This window comes from Pezoporus wallicus, unplaced genomic scaffold (genome assembly GCF_028554395.1).
Source record: "Pezoporus wallicus isolate ANWC-B61680 ecotype Strahan unplaced genomic scaffold, APGP_CSIRO_Pwel_v1 contig_5304, whole genome shotgun sequence".
In the NCBI taxonomy this organism is placed as follows: Eukaryota; Metazoa; Chordata; class Aves; order Psittaciformes; family Psittacidae; genus Pezoporus; species Pezoporus wallicus.
The window spans coordinates 170817-193416 of record NW_026636770.1 but is presented as its reverse complement, the minus strand read 5'-3'; the positions used below and the strand labels follow the sequence as shown (position 1 = coordinate 193416).

Here is a 22600-nt window from a genome sequence, read left to right as displayed (position 1 = left end):
AAAGTGTTGAATTTTTCAAAGCTGTCTATGGATTTTGATGCATGTTTCCCATGCATTTTCACTGAAGACATGACAAAGTCCAATCGCCTTTGCTTTTGAAGTACCACACTGATCTTACGTTCAGAACAGATATGGCTGTGGGAGCTAGTGACCTCTCTCAAATTTGGAGAAACTTAGGTGCACAGAAACTGAAAACAGTAAGTGTTCCTTTGGTTGCAGCAATTCCAACACATTTTATTTTCAAAAAAAAAGGGGAAATTAGTGTTGTTAGGGCTCAAAAAAAAACCCAAACCTTTATGCTTTTTTCACCCTTTACTTCACTAGTCTACACTATTATTGCCACAACTCTGGAGTCCTTAGAGACCACATGCATAATCCCTATCTCCTCCTCTGAGAAGACAGGCTCTATTTTTACCTTGTGATAATGTTATGCAGATGCCAGAGGGCAACTGGGCAAAGACAAGTATAGCAGATTCAACAAGCTTTTTCTCCAGCTCAGGGTAGGATTGAAGATCAACTATGAAAGACAAGATGAAGTGATATTCAAACCCCAGGCATGAAGACTGGAGAAATCTCCGTCCAGTTTATCAACAGTAAGACAAAATGCCTCTCAATTAGCATTCATAGAAAAAAGAAAACTACAGCCAAGCTGGGTGAGCACCCAAAGATGTGGTAGATGAGTGGTAGGAAACAATGGAGGGCTGCAACAATTCCTAGCACTGTGTATGAAACAGAGTCTGCAGGGATCAATTGGAGGTTAAGTTTGTTGGATTGAAAAATTTAATTTTAAAATATGTTTATTTTCGCACTGAGATAGCACTTTTTGTTTCAGATATCTAGCAAGTCCAAACACACATTTTTCAAATTCAGGAAAACCAAGCTCTTATTTGGATGAGCTGCCTTTTTTGTTTGGTTGGTTGGGATATTTTTTTCCTTCTTTGCCTGCTTTAAACTCTGCTATTTCAATAATTTAACAACCTATCTTAAATATTTCACCAATAAATCAAAGGCTTGTGTTTCTACTTCATGTTAAAACTAATCAGTGGAAGAATTCCTGAGTTAGAAGTTAAAATTCTGTTCCACCAAGCCAGCGATGCATAATCATTTCTCTGTAGACTCTCTGGTGAATAAAAACTTCTTTGTGGAATTAATGTCATATAAAAAGTTCTTTGTTTGGGCATACAGTGCAACCATGGTCCCGGATCATCTGTATCCTGACAACAGGGCTTGAGATTTCCAGAGCTAATTTTTAAAAATGCCTCTGGGATGAAGAAGATGAGAGCCTGTACCAAGGAACCCCAAATTGCATTGAGCATCAACAGGAATAAAACTTCTCAAGTTACTAAATTGTGTGGACATTTTAAACTTCATTTCAGTGAAGTTTGGATGCAAAATCAACACATTTATGAAAACTAAGAAAAGTACACCTACCCTTCCTCAATGTCTCCCAGAATCCCAGTTCATCAAAATGAAGCCAGGAAGCCTCACATATATATAATTGAGTGCAACTGACTCTAATTTTGTTTCTAAATCATTCAAGGCAAGACCCTCTTTGGTCTCAGTCAGATAAGTCTAAAATACATGAACAATGTGAATAGATAGCAAGAAGTTGATATCTGACACATTGAATATTGAGAGAAAAATGAATGCTAAAAAGGAAGGGAAAAGGGAATAGCTGTAAACTACATTATTACTAAGATGCCTTTCATGTTTTGTGTCAACTTTTTACTTAGTTTTGTTACAAAACTTTTAAAGTCATGACTTTTGCTTTAAAGACATCTACAGTGAATGATCTCACGTTTGTACCCATAATAAAGTATGACCAAAATATACACAATCATATGCACAGATAAAAATCATCTTGGCCAATATGATTCCTCTTCTGCAGCTGGGCAAATGTCTCTGCATAGCAGCTCCTAAGACTGTCTGGAGCTTGTCTGGGCAAGGGTAGGCAAGGTAGAAATCAGAGACATATCCTCCTCCTCATTTGAAGACAGACATCTCCATCTTTCCTCCCCATGTGCAGCTGACAAGACTTCCTTCACAAACTGACACAGAAACAGCTAATTTACTGCTTTGTGTCAGGAATGTAGCCAGGGCTTTGGTCCCTTGCACCCTGGACTCCCTTGGCTGAGCTGCTTCATCCTGAAAAGGGTCTCCCCTTCCTCCTGCACCTCTCCTCCAACACACACTCTTCCTCTACTTCTGCTTTTGTAAAACTTATCTCCCAGCAAACTACTTCCCAACTGGAGTCAAAATTAAAAAGGCTGCCCGTACGCCATGGCTCACTTGTCTGTTCCCCTCACTGCCATCTGGCCTATTTGCTCAGCCAAAAGGAAAAGAAAAAGCAAACAAAAAACAAACAAATGGGATGGGGGTGGGGAGAGGAGGAGAAGAAGAAGAAGGATAAAGCCAGACACAATGAGGATGAGGAGGAAGGTGATGATGCTGTCTCTAGCATCTGCTCCTTGACCAGGCTCTCAGATAGATCAGTAATGGAGATCAGCAGAACCAGTGACAATTAACCCAAACACAGTCCTGTTTATTTGTTTATTTAACCTGTTCAGAGAGATCAGCTCATGTGCACCATGCTCCAGCCAGAGGAGGCGAAAGGAGATCCTCAGCTCCTGAACCAGGCTGGAGAAAAAAAACCCAGCAGATTCTTCAGAGCATAACAACTGTGCTGCTTGGCTGAAATTTTCCTTAACTTTACAAATCACCTTGCAGAAGAGCAAGGAGAGATGTGACTGGGTGTGGGGGGAGTTGCAGGTCTGCCCTGGTTTTGATGCACACTAATTTCTAAAGCTCTTGACCCTGCAAAACCAGAGGAAAGGAAAGAAAAAAGGCCTTCAGGATGCTGAGTGCAAAGATTCAAAGATTTATTTTTTTTTTTTTTAATTAAATAAAGGAAAGAAAAGAGAGGTAGCTCAAGAAACTGCATGGCTCACCATCACTAAGCATTTGTGCCAGGGTGGGGAGAAAGTCTGGGAGCAGAGTTGTGGGAATAAAAAAATTATATTTGTTTTTCAAGCTGAAATGAAATCTTCAAGATTAAAAAAAAAATAAAATAGATTAACCTGAAAAATAGTTTTCTAATAAGGACAGCTACAAAGCCATTTATATAGCAGAATGAAAAGGGGGTAAGAAAACTGCTTTTTCAACACCTTTTACTGCTTTTTCTTTTTTAATTTTCAATGAGACATTGCATACAGGTGCTGGTGTATGTGCTGATAAGGAATTAAATTGCATTCCAGTCCTATTACCTAGCTTTGCACATATTTACCTCCAAGAAATGGGAGCAGAATTCAGCTCATGTTTGTCTACAGAGTGCAAAAGGTGAGTAGCACAGAAGCATGTGCATGAAAACACACGCCTCATGCTGAGATAGGTATCAAAAGCCCTACAGTTAGTTTGTCTCAAGGCAGACACCACTGAGCCATGAGACAATAATAATTACCATTAGAGGTCCATGAGATCATGGTGGGAAAGCTCCTGCAGGGAGAGACAGCTGGGGAAGGAAGAGCAGACCTCCTTCTGAGGCAGCAGGGTTTGAGTGCAGGCACAGAGAAGCCCCCAGTGCTTCCCAGAAAGAAAGGTGTTGCTGCACAGACCATTAGGAAAAGAGCCCTTCCGTTAGCCGCATTCCTACACCTGAGTCCTTCACAAACATGGAGAAGAGACAATCTGGCATGAAGACAGTACCTTCTGATTCACTCTTGTGTTTTCCCATTGCAGCCTGACTCTACAACACAGCAAAATTTAGCAGGTTGAATATTTTCACGCATGATCATTCCTCTACTTGCAACCACTGAGCAAAATGAACGTTGCTTGTCTTAGGCTTCCCATTTTTCTACAACTGCATCTGCACATATAGGTAGGTAACATGCAAAGACAGCGGCAACAGGTGTCCCAAAGCAAAGACTGCATTGATTTTTCCAGCAGTTGGGCTTGTGGTTCCTAGTAATACAAAATGACTCTTTCCCCATCCAAGCAGACTGCTTGCAGCCTTTAGAAAGGAAGAAATGTTTTGTGAATGCAAAATACTTTCTGACAGTGGAAACAAACCAGAAGTGCACCTAAAACAAAAACACGACAGTATTTCCGACTAATGCTACTGCAGGTTTACTGCAGGTTTACCGCAGGTTTACCACAGGTTTCATCTGACATCATCAGCCCATCCACGCTCCACTCTTGTGGTTTATGATCTCTCCACAATACACCTTGTGGAGTCATTCCCTCCTATCTTAGTGACCCATCCATTATCCTCTACCTAATTGCTTCCACAGCATCACTGCAAGAGAAATATTTCCTACAGCTAAACATTTGCATTCCCAAGAGCTGGCACGTGCCAGGTCAAGTTCCTCAGACTTTACATTTACTACAATGGGAAGATGTTCCAGTGAACAGAAAAGCATATGGAGACAGCAAACAACCCGATTACTCCATCCAGATTTTCTTTTAAATAAAGGGTGATATAAGGAAAGCAAGTGCCTGGAAAACATAGGGTTAAAATACTTTTAACTTAACTTAGGTCTAAGACAGAGAACAATGTTTGTGTTGTAAGCCTGTGGTGTGATAACGGAATTTAGCAGTCTTACTAACAAGAGTGAATTATTTCTTTCCATCCTTCTAATGAGTGAATTATTTCTTACCATCCTTCTAATTATCAGTTAGTTTGGAGACAGTGACTCCCGAACATCTGGTAGCTTAGGATACTCCTTGTCTGCTCATCCTGTTCTGCTTGCAGTAAATTTTGTACGAAGGTCACACTGTTCTAAATTTTTGCCAGCTGTCAGAAACTTGCAGATATGGTTGGTTTCAGCTAATTTGTGATTACTGGGGCATCCAACTGTGCCAAAGGTGAAAAGTGCACCCTGAGGAAGACTGCTTACTTCATCTTGAAGACCCCTGCCCACATGAGGAAGACTACTTCATCTTGAAGACCCCTGCCCACGACCATCAGAGGGCAGTGCACAAGCGCCAAAAGGGAGGAGACTTATGATAATGAGTACCTAAACACCAAACTCTCGGGAACCTAATGAATATGCATGTTTGTGTGTAAAAAATATCTGCTTGCTTAACCCCTCTGTGTGCAAGTTAGGAGGAGAGATCCCCCTTGCACCCAGTGCCAAAACATACCTGCTTTATAACTCTCTCTGAGTTGTAGAGTCTGATTCTGTGCTTCAAGGGGACTTGCTAAAGATCATCTTACATTATGGAAATAGGACCAAAGGAAAAGGGAATGGTGTCAAGCTCAATCTGTCCAATGCACCATTAAATCAGAATTCCACAGTTAGGGATAACAATGAACTGCAAGAAAGTCAACAGGAAGGGGGTGCAGTACAGAAAATTGGGAAAGGGGATGGGGGATGGGTTATTTTGTGGTTTTGCTTTGAGATGTGGGAGCTGGGAGAGACCAACACTGAGGTAATGACATCTAAGCTGACTCCTGAACACTGCACACACCCCCAGGGTCTCAGCTTCCCAAAAAAAAAACAATTCATCCTGTGAAGAGAATGAGGATGCTCCCATTTTGTAGTTGGCAGTGAAAGTCCCAGCAGATCCCCTGACATGCCCACCTGAAGGTGGATGGCATCTTCAGCAGGTCAAGGAGCAGCAGATACCATCTTTCACATCTCTGACTGGAGCTTTTAAGATCCAAGCCACCTCAGAAATATCATTTCACATCTCCACTTTACATAGCAAGGTTCTGAAATACTTTGCATCTGCATGTTGGGCTGGAAGATGCTGTCCTCTCATGACTACACTTGGTGTGATGCTGAGAAATTTTGGGTTCCTCGATTTGTTTTCCCTCTGCAAGATTTTTGTATTTGGAAAGTCCCTTTAACTCTGTGCTTCTTTCCGTCCTCCCATGTTTAAGGGTAAGAAACCTTTTCACTATAGAACTTCTCCAATGGGCTGGAGAGAAATTTTTCAAACCAATATTAGGACCATCTCTAATCTAGCATACCCAAAGTGTTCAACCATGACTCCTTGACTTATGCCAACAGAACCTAAGGCCTTTAAAAGCTTTCCCATCCAAATATTGGACTAATCCAGGCATACTGCATCCATCAATATCCAGATAGTTCAACCTACAGCAGGTACAAGGCCACTAGTAGTGACACTCAAGGGATTGTGTTTGCCCATCTTAGTTTCACAAAGGCCAAAGAACTTTTGTTATCTTTAAAGAAGAGCACTACCTCAGTGCCATATCATGCCTAACCATACCAGCAAGAGGGGGAACACACTCAGGGACTACTGTGGCCTGTTGCCACCACTTGTTGGCGAAGGAAACCAACCACATCACTAGTATGAACTTGCTAAGCCACTGTCCATCATATTTGAAAAATCATGGCAGTCAGGTGAAGTTCCCGATGACTGGAAAAGGGGAAATATAACCCCCATTTTCAAGAAGGGGAAAATGAATGACCCAGAGAACTACGGACCTGTCAGTCTCACCTCTGTGCCTGGCAAAATCTTGGATCAGATTCTCCTGGAAGGCATGCTAAGGCACATGAAGAACAACAAGGTGCTTGGTGACAGCCAGTATGGCTTCACTAAGGGAAAATCCTGCCTGACCGAAGGAGGTGATCCTGCCCCTCTGCTCTGCTCTTGCAAGACCTCACCTGGAGTATTGTGTACAGTTCTGGTGTCCTCAACATAAAAAGGACATGGAACTGTTGGAAAAAGTCCAGAGGAGGGCCACGAGGATGATCAGGGGACCAGAGCACCTCTCGTATGAAGATAGGCTGAGAAAGTTGGGGCTGTTCAGCATGGAGAAGAGAAGGCTGCATGGAGACCTCGTAGCAGCCTTCCAGTATCTGAAGGGGGCCTACAAGGATGCTGGCAAGGGACTCTTCATTAGGGACTGTAGTGACAGGACAAGGGGTAATGGGTTAAAACTTAAACAGGGGAAGTTTAGATTGGATATAAGAAAGAAATTCTTTACTGTGAGGGTGGTGAGGCACTGGAATGGGTTGCCCAGGGAGGTTGTGAATGCTCCATCCCTGGCGGTGTTCAAGTCCAGGTTGGACGAAGCCTTGGGTGATATGATTTAGCGTAAGGTGTCCCTGCCCATGGCAGGGGGGTTGGAACTAGATGATCTTAAGGTCCTTTCCAACCCTAACTATTCTATGATTGTGTGAAGAGTCAAAGATGTAAGAGCAGTCAGAAGGCTTGAGCCCCTCCATCCTGAGAGTCCCACATCTCCCAGCCATGAAGTGGATGGGTGTTGGTGCAAGGCCACAGTGCTTGTCTTGGTGGTTCTCGTTAGGTTCTCACCCTCAGCAGTGCTTTAAGGCCATTTGCCTTTCCCAGCTCCTCATATCAGCTGTCTCAGCACCCAGGTTGGAAATTCAAAAACCCCCAAGTCACAGTGGGTCACAAATCCACTATTTATGACTGGACCTAAGCCCATGCCTTCATACTCCTCAAGACCTGGTCCCAAAGTTACAGGAATCAGAGTGGTAATAGGCAAGGCTGTGGTGAGCATGAGGAGATAGCCAGCAGCCACAGAAACAGCTTAATTTACAGCAAAGGAGACAAAGCACAACTAAAAGCCCCTTAATTCCCAGCAGGAGGCCAGGGGCAGCCCAGGCTGAGCAGCAGGATGAGGACAGTGTGGTGGCAGCTCTGGCTCCTGCCTGCTGGAGCCAGCTTCCTCCCTGGCCTGCCTGGAGTTTAAAAGGCCTAATCCAGCGGGAAGAACTTGGATGCTTATAAATCTTTAGTTTGGACTTGGTTTAATAATGGTGTCAATTTAAAAAAAAAAAAAATAATAATAATCTCTCCTGTCTAGCCAAATGTAGCCAGAAAAAGCATGTTTATTTTCATTTAAATTCCCTAAGGCAATGTATATTTTTCTCTGGCTGTCTGAATCCAGAACAACACTTCAATTTCTGCACATTTTCATTCTTTTACAAAAAGAATTACATTTTGGGGGAGGCAAGGACAACTTTGTTCAAAGTCTGAGGGAGATCTTTCCAACCAAACTTCATTTTCTTCAACTCCCACCAATGTTATTTCACCATCTTTTTAACATTTGATGTTCACTTTCACCTAGGCTCCCTTATCGTATTTGCCTGAGGGGTAACATGTAAAGTCAATGGGGGAAGGATGAAGTATATCTGTAATTCCTAAAATATTACAAACACACAAAGTATCCTGTAGGAAACAGAAACAATCTGAGCTGCTAGCCCAATTGCAAAATGTTACATCAACAGGGCAAGCAACTGAATGCTGCGATGTTGATAGCTCTTACTGTAAAATACCATCCCTCCTTTCAGCCCCAGATGCTAGGAACTGCATTTCTTTGAACTGTTATCAGCCATCCCTCCCACCCACTCATTTGAGAAGATAAAAATCAAGATGAATCAGATTACAAACACCCAAACAAGACATTTACCCCAACCCAGTTGGTTTTGATCACTTCTTCACTGAAACTCTGTGTCATGGGGCTGGCAGGAAGCTCTTTTAACCTCTTCCAGGGAAATGAGCCACTGAGGACCAGAAACCCTCCACATACAGGGAGGAAAAAAAATATATAAACTTGCTTTGTGAACAGGGCAAATTTCTAAATGTCTGGTCAGAAGCTGGTTCTTCTCAATATAAAATTCTGAGCAACTGAGTAGACAACCCTGGAGAAACATTATGGCCTGGAGGATAAAGCACTAGCCTGGAAATTTAAGCTTTTTATACCAGTGATGTCATGCATGAATAACCTGCGGCAACTCAGGATACAGCTGTGAGCCTCAGTTTCCCCAAAAAACTGATATCCAAAGCAATTTGGATATCCCCACAAAAAAAAAGCTCTACAGAAAGATGGTGACATTATGGGTATTATTTTAGAAACTACTTTTGAGGTTTCCATTTCTCTTGATTGTCTTCAAGTCTCCTTTTTCGTTTCAGATTATATTTCTTGTCTCACTGCCTCTCCCTCCCCCCCCTTTCATTTTGGGGGCTTCAAATTGAAGAAAAAAAAAAAAACAACAAAACAAAAAAGCATAACTGACTTAAGATCTTTTTGCATTTCTCTCATTTTGACTAGAAACCAGAGAAAGCCAAATAAAATTAAAGGATGCTTAGGTATCACTTTGGACTTCAAGATGCTTTGTAGACCTTAGGAACTACCTCCTTTATCTATGCTGTCATATTCCTTATTTGCAAAGAAGGAAGCCAAAACAGAGGAAGCTTAATGGCTTGATAATTTCATTTAAGCACAAATCCATGTTTCCAATTGCTTGGCTTGCATACTGAATACCCCTGAGTTTTGAGGTCCAAATCCCTTGGAGTTTAAGCCCCAAACCTTCATGCAAATGTGATGCAGCAGATGTACTGAAAATATTAATGATTAAATAAAACCAAACCTCCCTTGCTGAACACAGAATAGAGAAACTTCCCTTTTGGAGGTGAATGGGGTGACAGCTGAGAACTGTGATCTTTGCTGTAAGACACAGTTTCCTGTTGGTCTACTACTACTGGCCTCTTGACATCCTCAAGACAAATAAACAATGAGGGGTTTTTAACTGATTTTGATTGACTTCTCATACTCTTGCTGTTTTTTCTGGCAGGGCTAGAAATGAATGATCAGCTCTTTAGTGATTGCAGCTAGAGAAGTTAAAGCTCCCTTGCTCCTTGCCTTGCAAGGAGCACAGAAGGCAAGTGCTCACATCTGTCTCCAAATTTCAGCACCTGAGAATTGTTTCCCTTATCCTGCAGTTTTGAGCTGTTTTTTTTCTTTCAGTGCCACTTGCACTCAGAAAACAAAAATCCAGTCCCCAGGGAATATATGGGACATTTTATATCCCAGGACAACACTTTCAAAACTTAGTTTTGGCACTAAAAAGGGAGGCAAGACAACATCAGCTTAAGCGAACTCTTTGGACAAGGCGAACAAGTGTCACTTTGTTCTCACCTGTGCAACCCAAGCAGAGACTGAGGGGGGTATGGGAAGGTCAAGACAGACCTGTGATTTAAAGGTAGGAGGATGGTTTGGTGGCTGAATGAGCTGGGGGCTTGACTTTCAGCTCATGCTGACACAAAGCATTATGCAGAGGGAGACATGTTAGTGCCTCAGTTTCCCCACTGTATGGTTGTGACTGTGGTGCCTACTCCCATCACAAGGCTCCTAATAAAGCACTCATGTATCAAGGCACAAATCTGCAGTGCTGAGCAACCAACACACCAGCCGCTTCATAGCCATAAAGCTAGAAAAGAGTTGTCCCTTACCTTGCTCCAGGAGCAGTATTGCCCCAATCCTCTCACCTGCTTTCCAGGGCCAGCTGTAAAGTAAGGCCAGCAGAAGGGAACCCTGGCAGACCTCAGCATGCCTCACTTGAGGATGACCCACAAAGCAAAGCAAGGTCTTTTTCCCTTTTCTTAACAACAAAGTTTTGAACATGCTGATGAATGCTGAAGATTTAACCAAGCCCATATTTACTATAAAAAAAAAAGCTTCCAACTGCCTCTTAGGTATCTTTAAGGAGCACATAAGACTTAAAGGGACCAAATGCAACACAACTTGCTGGCCACTAATAGGATATACTCCTGCCAAAACCTTCTTTTGCTGCAGGTCTTACCATAAAAGTCAGTCAGAGAAACTCTCTAAGACTCAATTTGGAGTTTTAGAAAGAAGGCATTCTTTATTGCAGCACTGGGAACACACACAAATGATTTTGCAAAGGTGAGCATACCCAATACTTGCCAACAGTGGCTATTTATTTAGCATATACATGCATATTAATAGCTTTCCCAGGAAAAAATTATAATATTTGCATCCTAATTACGCATCCTGAATCATGCAAGGATACAGACACAAATTGTTACTATAATGATCACAAACAAGTTTTTTAACAATATCCAATTTGATAGCCAAAAAGTAAGTCCATGCCATAATTCTTCAAATCCCCAGTTAGTATCATCTCTAACGGCCTGATGCAAGATCTTTGTCTGCTTCCAGATTTCTGTTAGATCTGTGGATATTCTGCCACTCTGGTCTATGTATGTGCAGCAGCCTGTATTTATAACTGTACAAACACCTCCTTGGGAAGCTAATAGCAGATCAAGGGCCATACGGTTTTCCAATACTACCTGAGATAAGCTGGATACCTCAGTCAGTAATGCCTGTATAGCACCTGGGAATAAACCAACCAACATATATTTTTGTCCTGGGTTCACAACAGTTCTTTTTGGCGCCCAACGTGGGTCACGAGGGGTTGAGATAACGACAGATCTGACTGGATTAATAGTCACTCGTCACAATGCTGATTTATTGGCTCTCAAGGTTGTTCCTCTTGATCTCACAGTTTCAGTTTATCGTGCCTTACTTCCATCCGGTATTTGCTGTATTAGTGTTTTTCAAGTGTGGGGCTTGGGCTAAGGTTTTTGTCTCATTGTACTTTATGATAATGACTTGTAATACAATAGAATCATTGATCATGAAACTGATCTGGCTTATGTTCCCAGTGTGGTCACCACCTTTATACTTCAGGAGGTATATAATAGAAGTGCTTAGCAATTACACATCTTTTTTCTCCTTCTCAGGTGCTCAACCTATGAAGGAGACATCCTTTTACCCTCCCAGTCATCCCCCCAGACCATTTACATTTCAGAGTTTTGAAGTTTTTGAATGGCCTTTTAATGCTGTTGAAACTTGTTTGCTGATCGTGATGGGAATCACCATGCTAGCGCGAATAGAGAGTGTGTTTTGCCCACTACTGATTTCAAGAGTTAAGCAGAGTCAGGTTTGGGTCTTGTCTGGGGTCAAACAACGATGTAGGAGGACCGAGAGATTTTCCCTGAGGCTAGACAGCCATGAGTGGCAGGGTGTGTGGGATAGTATGGGCGAGTATCTAGGTCAGTGGGCCCCTCCAGTACTTTGAATTTCACTACTGAACAACTGCAAAATCCAGAAGAATTAGTAAAACACTTAAATGAGGTGTGTGGTCATTCTGGCCATACCAGAGATGGACAAATCATGGCAACGTGCTGGGGCTTGACCTATGCTTACAGGGCCTTGTTCAACACTATCCAGCACCTTCAAAAGGAAAAGAATGTCGGCGGATCTGAGGGCAAAGCAACAGTCGCTACTCAAACTTTGGCTGCAATGAACAGCACAGCTACCCCAGCGGCAAGTACAGCAGCTGCTCAAACTTCAACTGCAACAGACAGCGCGGTTACCCCAGCTCCAAGCACAGCAGCTGCACCACCCCCAGCAACAAGTACAGTTGCTACTCAAACCACAGTGATAATCACTGCAGCCAAACCAGAGGACCAATTCGTACCAATATCGATTGCCCCTGTACGCAAGAGAACAAGCAAAAACGAGGCAAGAAGGGTGAAGCGAGATGAAGAAACAATGAATTCACCACTCCCAGATGGAGTGGAAGAGCTGATTTTACTCCAGCTCCTGTGACAACGAAGAATAATCCCTTTTACCACGACTTAAGTGTCCAACACTGTGATGACCATTAGAGGGGCCCTGCCTCCAGCCAGGTGGAGGTAGGGGACAATCGGATTTACTGGACTGTGTGGATCAGATGGCCTGGCACATCAGTCCCACACAAGTATAAGGCTCTAGTAGATACCGGTGCACAGTGTACCCTGATGCTATCAAGCTATCAAGGGGTGGAACCCATCTATATTTCTGAGTGACAGGAGGATCCCAAGAGTTGACTGTGCTGGAGGCTGAAATCAGCCTGACTGGGATGGAATGGCAAAAGCACCCTATTGTGCCTCGTCCAGAGGCTCCATGCATCCTCGGCATAGACTACCTCAAGAGAGGGTACTTCAAAGACCCAAAAGGGTAACGGTGGGCTTTTGGTATTGCTGCTTTGGAGACTGAGGAAATTGAGCAGCTGTCCACCTTGCCTGGTCTTTCAGAAGATCCCTCTGCTGTGGGGTTGCTGAAAGTTGAAGAACAACAAATGCCAATTGCGACCACAACAGTGCACCGGCGGCAATATCGCACCAACCGAGACTCCCTGATTCCCATCCATCAGCTGATCCGTAGACTGGAGAGTCAGGGAGTGATCAGCAGGACCCGCTCACCCTTCAATAGCCCCATATGGCCAGTGCGAAAGTCTAATGGAGAATGGAGACTAACAGTAGACTATCGTGGCCTGAATGAAGTCACACCACCATTGAGTGCTGCCGTACCGGACATGCTAGAACTTCAGTATGAACTAGAGTCAAAGGCAGCCAAGTGGTATGCCACGATTGATACTGCCAATGCATTTTTCTCCATTCCTTTGGCAGCAGAGTGCAGGCCACAGTTTGCTTTTACTTGGAAGGGTGTCCAGTTCACTTGGAACCTACTGCCCCAGGGGTGGAAACACAGCCCTACCATTTGCCATGGACTGATCCAGACTGCACTGGAACAGGGGCAAGCTCCAGAACACCTGCAATACATTGATGACATCATTGTGTGGGGCGATACAGCAGAAGAAGTCTTTGAGAAAGGGAGGAAAGTAATCCAAATCCTGCTGAAAGCCGGTTTTGCCATAAAACGGAGTAAGGTCAAGGGACCTGCACAGGAGATTCAATTTTTGGGAATAAACTGGCAAGATGGACGTAGACAGATCCCCACAGATGTGATCAACAAGATAACAGCAATGCCTCCATCAACTAATAAGAAGGAAACGCAAGCTTTCTTGGGTGCAGTGGGGTTCTGGAGAATGCACATCCCAAATTACAGTTCGATTGTAAGCCCTCTCTATCATGTGACCCAGAAAAAGAATGATTTTAAATGGGGCCCTGAGCAACAACAAGCCTTTGAGCAAATTAAACGCGATATAGTTCATGCAGTAGCCCTTGGACCAGTCCGGACGGGGCCAGATGTAAAAAATGTACTGTACACTGCAGCTGGGGAGAACAGTCCTACCTGGAGCCTCTGGCAGAAAGCTCCAGGGGAGACTCGAGGTCAACCCCTCGGCTTTCGGAGTCGGGGATATAAAGGATCTGAGGCCAGCTATACCCCAACTGAGAAAGAGATACTGGCAGCCTATGAAGGGGTTTGAGCTGCTTCGGAAGTGATTGGCACTGAAGCACAGCTCCTCCTGGCACCCTGGTTGCCCGTGCTGGGCTGGATGTTCAAAGGCAGGGTCTCCTCTACACATCATGCAACTGATGCTACATGGAGTAAATGGGCTGCACTAATTACACAATGAACTCAAATAGGAAATCCCAGTCGTCCAGGCATTCTAGAAGTCATCATGGACTGGCCAGAGGGCAAAGATTTCGGAATGTCACCAAAGGAGGAGGCGGTGCGTGCTGAAGAGGCCCCACCATATAATAAACTGTCAGAAAGTGAAAAGCAGTATGCCTTGTTTACTGATGGCTCTTGCCGTATTGTGGGAAAGCATCGGAGATGGAAGGCAGCTGTATGGAGTCCTGGACGACAAGTTGCAGAAACTGCTGAAGGAGAGGGTGAATTGAGTCAATTTGCCGAGGTGAAAGCCATCCAGCTGGCCCTGGACATTGCTGAACGAGAAAAGTGGCCAGTACTTTATCTCTATACTGACTCATGGATGGTGGCAAATGCCCTGTGGGGGTGGTTGAAGCAATGGAAGCAGAGCAACTGGCAACGCAGAGGTAAATCCATTTGGGCTGCTGCACTGTAGAAAGATATTGCTGCCCGGGTGCAGAACCGGTGGTAAAGTTACGTCATGTAGATGCCCATGTACCCAAGAGTCAGGCCACTGAGGAACACCAGAACAACCAACAAGTGGATAAAGCGGCTAAGATTGAAGTGGCTCAGATGGACTTAGATTGGCAACATAAAGGTGAATTATTTTTGGCCCGGTGGGCCCATGACACTTCAGGCCATCAGGGCAGAGATGCAACATATAGATGGGCCCGTGACCGAGGGGTGGACTTAACAATGGACACTATTGCCCAGGTTATTCATGAGTGTGAAACATGTGCTGCAATTAAACAAGCCAAGCGGTTAAAGCCTCTTTGGTATGGAGGACGATGGCTGAAGTATAAATATGGGGAGGCCTGGCAGATTGACGATATCACACTGCCACCAACCCGCCAAGGCAAGCGCCATGTGCTTACCATGGTGGAAGCAACCACCAGGTGGCTGGAAACACACGCTGTGCCCCATGCCACTGCCCGGAACACTATCCTGGGCCTTGAGAAACAGATTTTGTGGCGACACGGCACCCCAGAGAGAATTGAGTCAGACAATGGGACTCATTTCCGGAATAACCTTATAGATATTTGGGCCAAAGAGCATGGCATTGAGTGGGTATATCACATCCCCTACCATGCACCAGCCTCTGGGAAAATTGAATGGTACAATGGGCTGTTAAAAACTACACTGAGAGCAATGGGTGGGGGAACTTTCAAGCATTGGGATACACACTTACCAAAGGCCACCTGGTTGGTCAACACCAGAGGATCTGCCAACAGGGCCAGCCCAGCCAAGCCCAGTCAGAACTTTTACATATTGTAGAGGGGGACAAAGTTCCCGTGGTGCATATGAAGAATTTGTTGGGGAAGACAGTCTGGGTTATTCCTGCTTCAGGTAAAGGCAAACCCACTCGTGGGATTGCTTTTTCTCAGGGACCTGGATATACTTGGTGGGTAATGCGGGAAGATGGGGAAGTCTGATGTATACCTCAAGGGGATTTGATTTTAGGGGAAAACAGCCAGTGAACTCAATTGTATACTGTTGCCTGCTGTGTAATACTTTTATAGCCCATCAACTAGATGTCTTCAGGTCACCAGCGACTGGCCCTGACTTCCCTCCAACTATCATCCCAACAGAGAATGAACTTTGATAGAAACAGATGAGTTCCGCAGTAAAGGAACGACCAGCATCAGCAGGCAACGATCCAATACTGCACACAGCCTTTCCTGCCCTGAAAGATTGTTACCAGAGGTGGAACCTGACATCATGGACCGAATGGACTCGGCAGCATTATAGGGATTGGTCCATGCACTAAGAAAATGATCTTTTTCTCTTGGTCTGTATGTATATGGATGTATATATGTGGGAGAGCGATGGTGTATTGAAAATGTGGGATCTGAGCATGACGTGAATGGTATGGAATAAGGGGTGGATAATGTCCTGGGTTCAGCAGTAGCAGTCATGTTTCTCCTTTGTGTTAGCTGGTGCAGTGCTGTGTTTTGACTTCCAGCCTGGGAACAACGTTGGTGAAACCGATGTTTTCGGTTGTTGCTAAGTGATGTTTACCCTGACCAAGGACTTTGTGAGGCTCATGCTCTGCCAGGGAGGAGGGGAAGCTGTGAGGAAGCAGAGACAGGGCGCCTGACCCAGGCTAGCCGGGGAGGTGTTCCATACCACAGCACGTCATGGCCGGGGTGGGGGGTAACTGGGAGTTACCCGGAAGGACACGGGCTTCCAGGTGGGACTCATTTCTTGGCTGGTGGTATCGTATTCTCTTCCCTTGTTATTTTCTCTTATCATTGTTGTAGTTGGTAGTAGCAGTGGTGATTTGTGTTGTACATTGGTTGCTGGACTGTTCTTGTCTCAACCCATAGAAGTTGCGCCCTTTCGATCCTCCTCCCCATTCCTCCAGGAGCACGGAAGGGGAGAGCCCCGGGGGGGGGGGGGGGAGGGGCTCGATTTTTGTCAGCCCACCACCACTCACTGGGAGTGAGTGAACAAGTTGCCTGGCTGGGTTTAAACCACGACAATTTTCCAGTCCATACTGGGGGGAAGGGCCCTTCTAGCAGTATTATTACACAATCAATACCACCCTTTCCCTTCTGGAGCATTCCAATTGACAGTTTGTGGTCCCTTAGTCCAGATTTGCATTGTCCAGCTAGAGTCTGGGTAATGTCCTAACAAGATATTACCAGAGTTAAGAGTTGAGACAAGGGGGGAGCACAAAATCACAACATGGAATATAGAAACCTTTGGAATCAGTTTTAAGTAATGTTAAGTTTGATGGTTTTGTAACAGTAGCAATGGAAAATTACTGAGGTCCATGATACATAGAAAAAAAAGTAGAGTACAGCTAGAGAACATACTGAGAATTCTTGTACAAGATAAATTGTTAGAGTTGACGTAGTTTTAAGAAAAACAGTCTAGAACAGGATGCAAGGATAAGGAGTATCTGGGAATGGCAGGTGTCCAGGATGGGTAGGAGGATAGGAGGATTATTATGTCTCTGGTGCTAATGAACCAATTAAGCTTGTATAAGCATCCACCATGTGTGCTTCAAAGGCTGCCAGAAGTGATGAAGATTGTTGGAAGAAGTAAACAACCCTCAGAGACCAGCACCACAATTCTGTACGCATGCAGGGAACTTTCTGCAAAATGATGTAATCCATACGTAGCCTCATGAATATGTATGTATGCCCAGGGACTATATAAGGACGGCTTGTGTAGCAAGACAGAGACACACGTCAGAGGGAGCTATCCCCCGTGTCTCCCAGCACTGCAATAAAGAATACCTGCTTGTCAACTTGAAAACTTTGTTGGCAAGTTTGTTCCTGGAGTTTTCTCTGAATCAGAGTTTTACCCAGTGCCACTAGGTATTGTCAGAGATCCTGTTTTCCCTGCAAAAAAATATCACCAGGAACAAAAGGCAGTTGGTAAGGCCACCCATACATCAGTTCATATGGATTCACGTGATTCCTTCCTGGATGTATTTGTATCCTACCAAAGCAATTGGTAAGGCTTATAAGCAAGTTAAAGAAGTTTCTTGACATATTTTAATTGTAACTCGAGTATCTGATTCATCCATTCCACTTCCCACTAGCCTGAGGTCTATATAGGGTATGCAGATCCCACTTGATTCCCAAACACTCTCCCACCTTCCTAACTACTGCAACAAAATGCAGACCTGAGGACAAGCCTGCTGGTACACCATATCAGGGTATTATTTGATTCAATAAATGTTTTACTACTTCACGAGCCATATTGGTGCAACAAGGGAAAGCCTCCAGCCAACCAGAAAACATATCTGTTAGTACCAATATATACATATATTTGAGCCCATTGTGCTGTGGCAATTTTGTAAAAACCACTTGCCAATAGTCTTCTGGACAGCTGCCTTTGTTGTTCCAGGTGGGGGTCTCTTAGCATTGTAAACAAGGTTCACACTTCTTTGTAACACTTCTATAGTTCCAGCCATTTGCATACTCAGAACTTGGAGCTTTAAAGCCTCAGTCATTGATTCTGTTCCCCCATGAGTTGCCTGGTGGTTTTCTTCTCATAAGAGGCTGGGCAATTATTACTTGCCTGTTTGGTATAACCCACCATCCTTCATCATGCTTCTTGGATCTTAATAGACTAGGTAATTTCTCATCCTCTGTTTGATAACTTGGAACTTCATTATTCAAGCACTGATACTTATGCGGCAATATTAATAAAAGGTCCACACCCACAGTTTCTTTGGCTGCTTTGTCAGCAACGTGATCACCAATATTCACTGGAGTGTTATCAAATTGATGTGCCTTAAAAGCAAATTTTGACTTTCTGACAATTCCAGAAGTCTGAGTAGCACCATCAGCTTGGTTTTCTGTGCTGATGTGTTGGGGGGGGGGGGGGAAGGAATGCAGGGCTTTAGCATCTATTATCTTATGTTTGGTTACCACAGCGTATCCTGCTTTCTGGTTTCCATTTTCATAAAGCTGCTGCTGTCCATAAACAGTTCTCAAACCACATCCTTCAGGGATGTATCTTGCAGGTCAGTATGACTGAAATACACCTGCTCAATAGTTTTCAAACAGTTGTGAGACAGCTCTCCCGCTTCTGGATCACTTGTCAAAAACCACTGCTGGGTTCAAAAGGTTAGTCACTTTCAATTCTACATCCTCTTGTTCTAAAAGCACAGCCTGATGTTTTAACAGCCTGCCTGGGGAAAGCCAGTGTCTACTTTTCTGTTCCAGAATGGTTGTTAGTCCATTTTTGTCACCAAGTATTTGATAAATTTTTCTATTGGAGTCTCTAGTCCTTTTCTTGCTTCATGATCTTCCTGGTGCTCCAGCAGCCCATACTTGTGGGATGTATTCTCCACTTCTTATGGTATATCTGGCTCAGTGGCTGGTTTCTGTAACATAAAAACTCATGTCTCCACAGCCTTTTCATCAGGAACATGTAGCTCAATTTTCTTTCTTTAAACCTAACTTATGCATGTAATATCCAATAACAGCATGGGGTACTCAGGCATGCAAAGAAATTGATGGGCCAACATCTGTTAGACAATTTTAAAATTTTAAAGAAGGGCCGGGTTCCTGTCCACCCTGTGGCACCAATGCCTGAAGCTGTTTGTTTGCTTAATTACTCGTTACAAGTACTTATAACAGAATAAGCATGTTCTGTTTCTACAAGAAATTTTATCTTATCATTCCCCAACCTAACTGTAGCCAGGGGTTCTGCTGGGGAGGGATTCGAAACTTCCCCCAGTCCTCCTCAATCTTCATCTCAAGTAATCATTCTCTCTGACTCTCCTGACATTACAATAAATCTCCAGTGTTTATTTTGATTTTGAAGGCATTCTCACTTCCAGTGGAGTCTGTTCACAAACCTTTCTATGTAATCCTTCTTTCCGACCCTTTCCTCTCAGGCTGCTCTCCCCCTTTCCTGCTTTCCTGGGTGAGAGTTACAGACAACAATATTTTCTTTTTTTTTTCCCCCTAAACAGTCCAAGTTTACTCTGGAGCTTATTTTATGCCCCCACATATCCTATAAGATATTCCTAGTTGAAACCTGACACACTATAACCCACAATACACAATATTGTATTATATTAATTATATTATTAATATATATATTAATAATCAGGGACTCGAAACCCTTCCCACCACCATTAGAACCATTTCAGGGAACTTGCACCAGAGCAATGGTGGTCCAATTGCGACAGATCTCCCAGGCCACATTCATTATCTTTCCCAACTCATAATGGTCCTTTCCTTCCTTCCTTCAATTCAGGATCAGTAGTAGTATATTTATGCATCACCTATTTTAATCTTTCCATGAATCCAAAAGGTGATTCATTTATATCTTGCTTTATTTCATATAACTTAGACCAGTTCACTGCCTTGGGGACCACATTCCTAATACTGAATAAAATCCACCTCTGATACTGTTTCAAAGCCTGCCTGCCTGTCCTGGGTTCAGCAGTAGCAGTCATTTGTCCCCTTCTTAGTACCTGGTGCAGTGATGTGGTTTTGACTTTCGGCCTGGGAACAGCACTGATAACACCAATGTTTTTAGCTGTTGCTAAGTAATGTTTAGTCTGACCAAGGACTTTATGAGTCTCATGCTCTGCCAGGGAGGAGGGGAAGCCGGGAGGAAGCAGAGACAGGACACCTGACCCAAACTAACCAAAGAGGTATTCCACACCACAGCACATAGTGCCCAGGATGTAGAACTCCTACGGGTTGAGACAAGAACAGTCCAGCAACAAATCACCACTGCTACTATCAGCTAAAACAATGATAAGGGAAAATAACAAGGGAAGAGAATACGATACCACCGGCCAAGAAAGCGAGTTCCACCTGGAAGCCCCTGTCCTTCCGGGTAACTCCCAGTTACCCCCCCACCCCGGGCATGACGTGCTGTGGTATAGAATACCTCCCCGGCTAGCCCGGGTCAGGCGCCCCGTCTCTGCTTCCTCACAGCTTCCTCTCCTCCCTGGCAGAGCATGAGCCTCACAGAGTCCTTGGTCAGGGTAAACATCACTTAGCAACAACCGAAAACATCGGCTTCACCAACACTGTTCTCAAGCTAGAAGTCAAAACACAGCACTGCACCAGCTAGCACAAAGGAAAAACATGACTGCTACTGCTGAACCCAGGACAATGGCCTTTGGGTATCCTTGAGACCTGCCTGCTGATTGTGATGGGGATCACCATGTTGGCACACATACAGAATGTGTTTTACCCACAACCATTTCATCTGATCTCAAAAGTTAAGCAGAGTCGGATTTGGGTCTTCTCTAGGGTTAGACGACAATATAGGAGGACCAAGAGATTTTCCCCAAGGTTGCACAGTCATGAGTGGCAGGGTGTGTGGGACAGTATGGGCAAATATCTAGCCCACTGGGCCCTCCAGTGCTTTGGAAGCATCAGAGATGGAAGGCACCTGTATGGAGTCCCCAAAGACAAGTTGCAGAAACTGTTGAAGGGGAGGGTGAATTATTTTGAGCTTGGTGGGCTCATGACACTTCAGGCCATCAGGGCAGAGATGCAACATACAGATGGACTCATGATCGAGGGGTGGACTTAGTAATGGATGCTATTGCTCAGGTTATTCACGAGTTTGAAACGTGCTGCAATTAAGCAAGCCAAGCAGTTAAAGTCTCTATGGTATGGAGGACGACGGCTGAACTACAAATATTGGGAGGCCTGGCAGATTGACTACATCACACTCTCTCTCCTGCTCTGAAAGACTGTTACAAGAGATGGAGACTGACATCATGGACCTGATGGACTCAGCAGCTTTACAGGGATTGGTCCTTGCGCTAAGGAATGATTCTCTCTTTGTGGGTGTGTGGATGTATATATGTAAGAGTGATGCGATATCAAAAATGTGGAATCTGAGCATGACATGAATGGTATGGCATAAGGGGTGGATACCATCCTGGGTTCAGCAGTAGCAGTCATTTGTCTCCTTCTTAGTAGCTGGTGCAGCATTGTGTTTTGACTTTCTGCCTGGGAACAGCGCTGATAACACCAGTGTTTTTAGTTGTTGCTAAGTAATGTTTAGTCTGACCAAGGACTTTGTGAGTCTCATGCTCTGCCAGGGAGGAGGGGAAGCTGGGAAGAAGCAGAGACAGGACACCTGACCCAAACTAGCCAAAGAGGTATTCCATACCACAGCACGCCATGCCCAGGATGTAGAACTGGGGGCAGTTACCTGGAAGGGCTAAATCACTGCTAGGTTGGACTGGGTATCAGTCCGTGGCTGGTGAGCGGATGTGTTTTCTTCCCTTGTTATTTCCCTTATCATTATTATTATTGGTGGCAGCAGTAGTGGTTTGTGTTATACCTTAGTTACTGAACTGTTCTTATCTCAACCCGTGGGAGTTACATCCTTTCAATTCTCCTCCCCATCCCTCCGGGAGTGGGGATAGGAAGGGGGGGGGAGTGAGAGAGAGACTGCATGGTTTTCTGAGATACGTTTGGGCTTAAACCATGACACTGCCCTGGTCCTGATTAGGGTCCCAGTTAGGATCACGGTTAGGTACCTGAAGATTCACTATACCTGCCAGTGTGCCTGCTCTTATTTGTTGCTCTACTGTGGTCTGAGCTGTACAAATAATCGTATTCCTGTCAACATTCTCAAAAGCATGATGCATAATTACCCACCACTTGTTTCCAAATATTCTAATCTATAATGGTAAAGGGAATCTTTATCATGACCAGACCATCATTGCCCACAGCTTGTCTTAAAGGTGCAGTGACAGTTTCCCCTTGTTTTCCCCTAGTTTGCCCTGCTGTAGGGCAAAATCCTTCAGCCCCCTCTAATATCTCCAGGGCTTGTGCTTGATTCTCATTGTCAGAACCTTCAGCCCCATTATTCACAATACCCCTTTCTCCAGGGGGCTACCATCAAATCCAAATCCTCCTCTGCATTCATCAAATGCTTAGTGCATAACTATCCTATGCTGCACAA

General features: G+C 44.2%; 1 protein-coding gene across 2 annotated transcripts in view; it reads right to left on the bottom strand.

Moving 5' to 3' along the window:
• The window catches only part of LOC130595172 (SET-binding protein-like), a 61379-nt gene that overhangs the window by 8529 nt on the left and 30250 nt on the right, over positions 1-22600 (bottom strand). The window contains exon 3 of one of the 2 annotated variants that reach the window (XM_057401674.1): positions 18043-19031. The exons of the other annotated variant lie outside the window; for it this stretch is intronic. Within the exon in view, the coding sequence (XP_057257657.1) occupies positions 19002-19031 (30 nt within the window). The 3' untranslated portion in view covers positions 18043-19001. Of the gene's footprint in view, positions 1-18042; positions 19032-22600 lie in introns of those variants that run through there. 2 annotated transcript variants of the gene reach the window in all.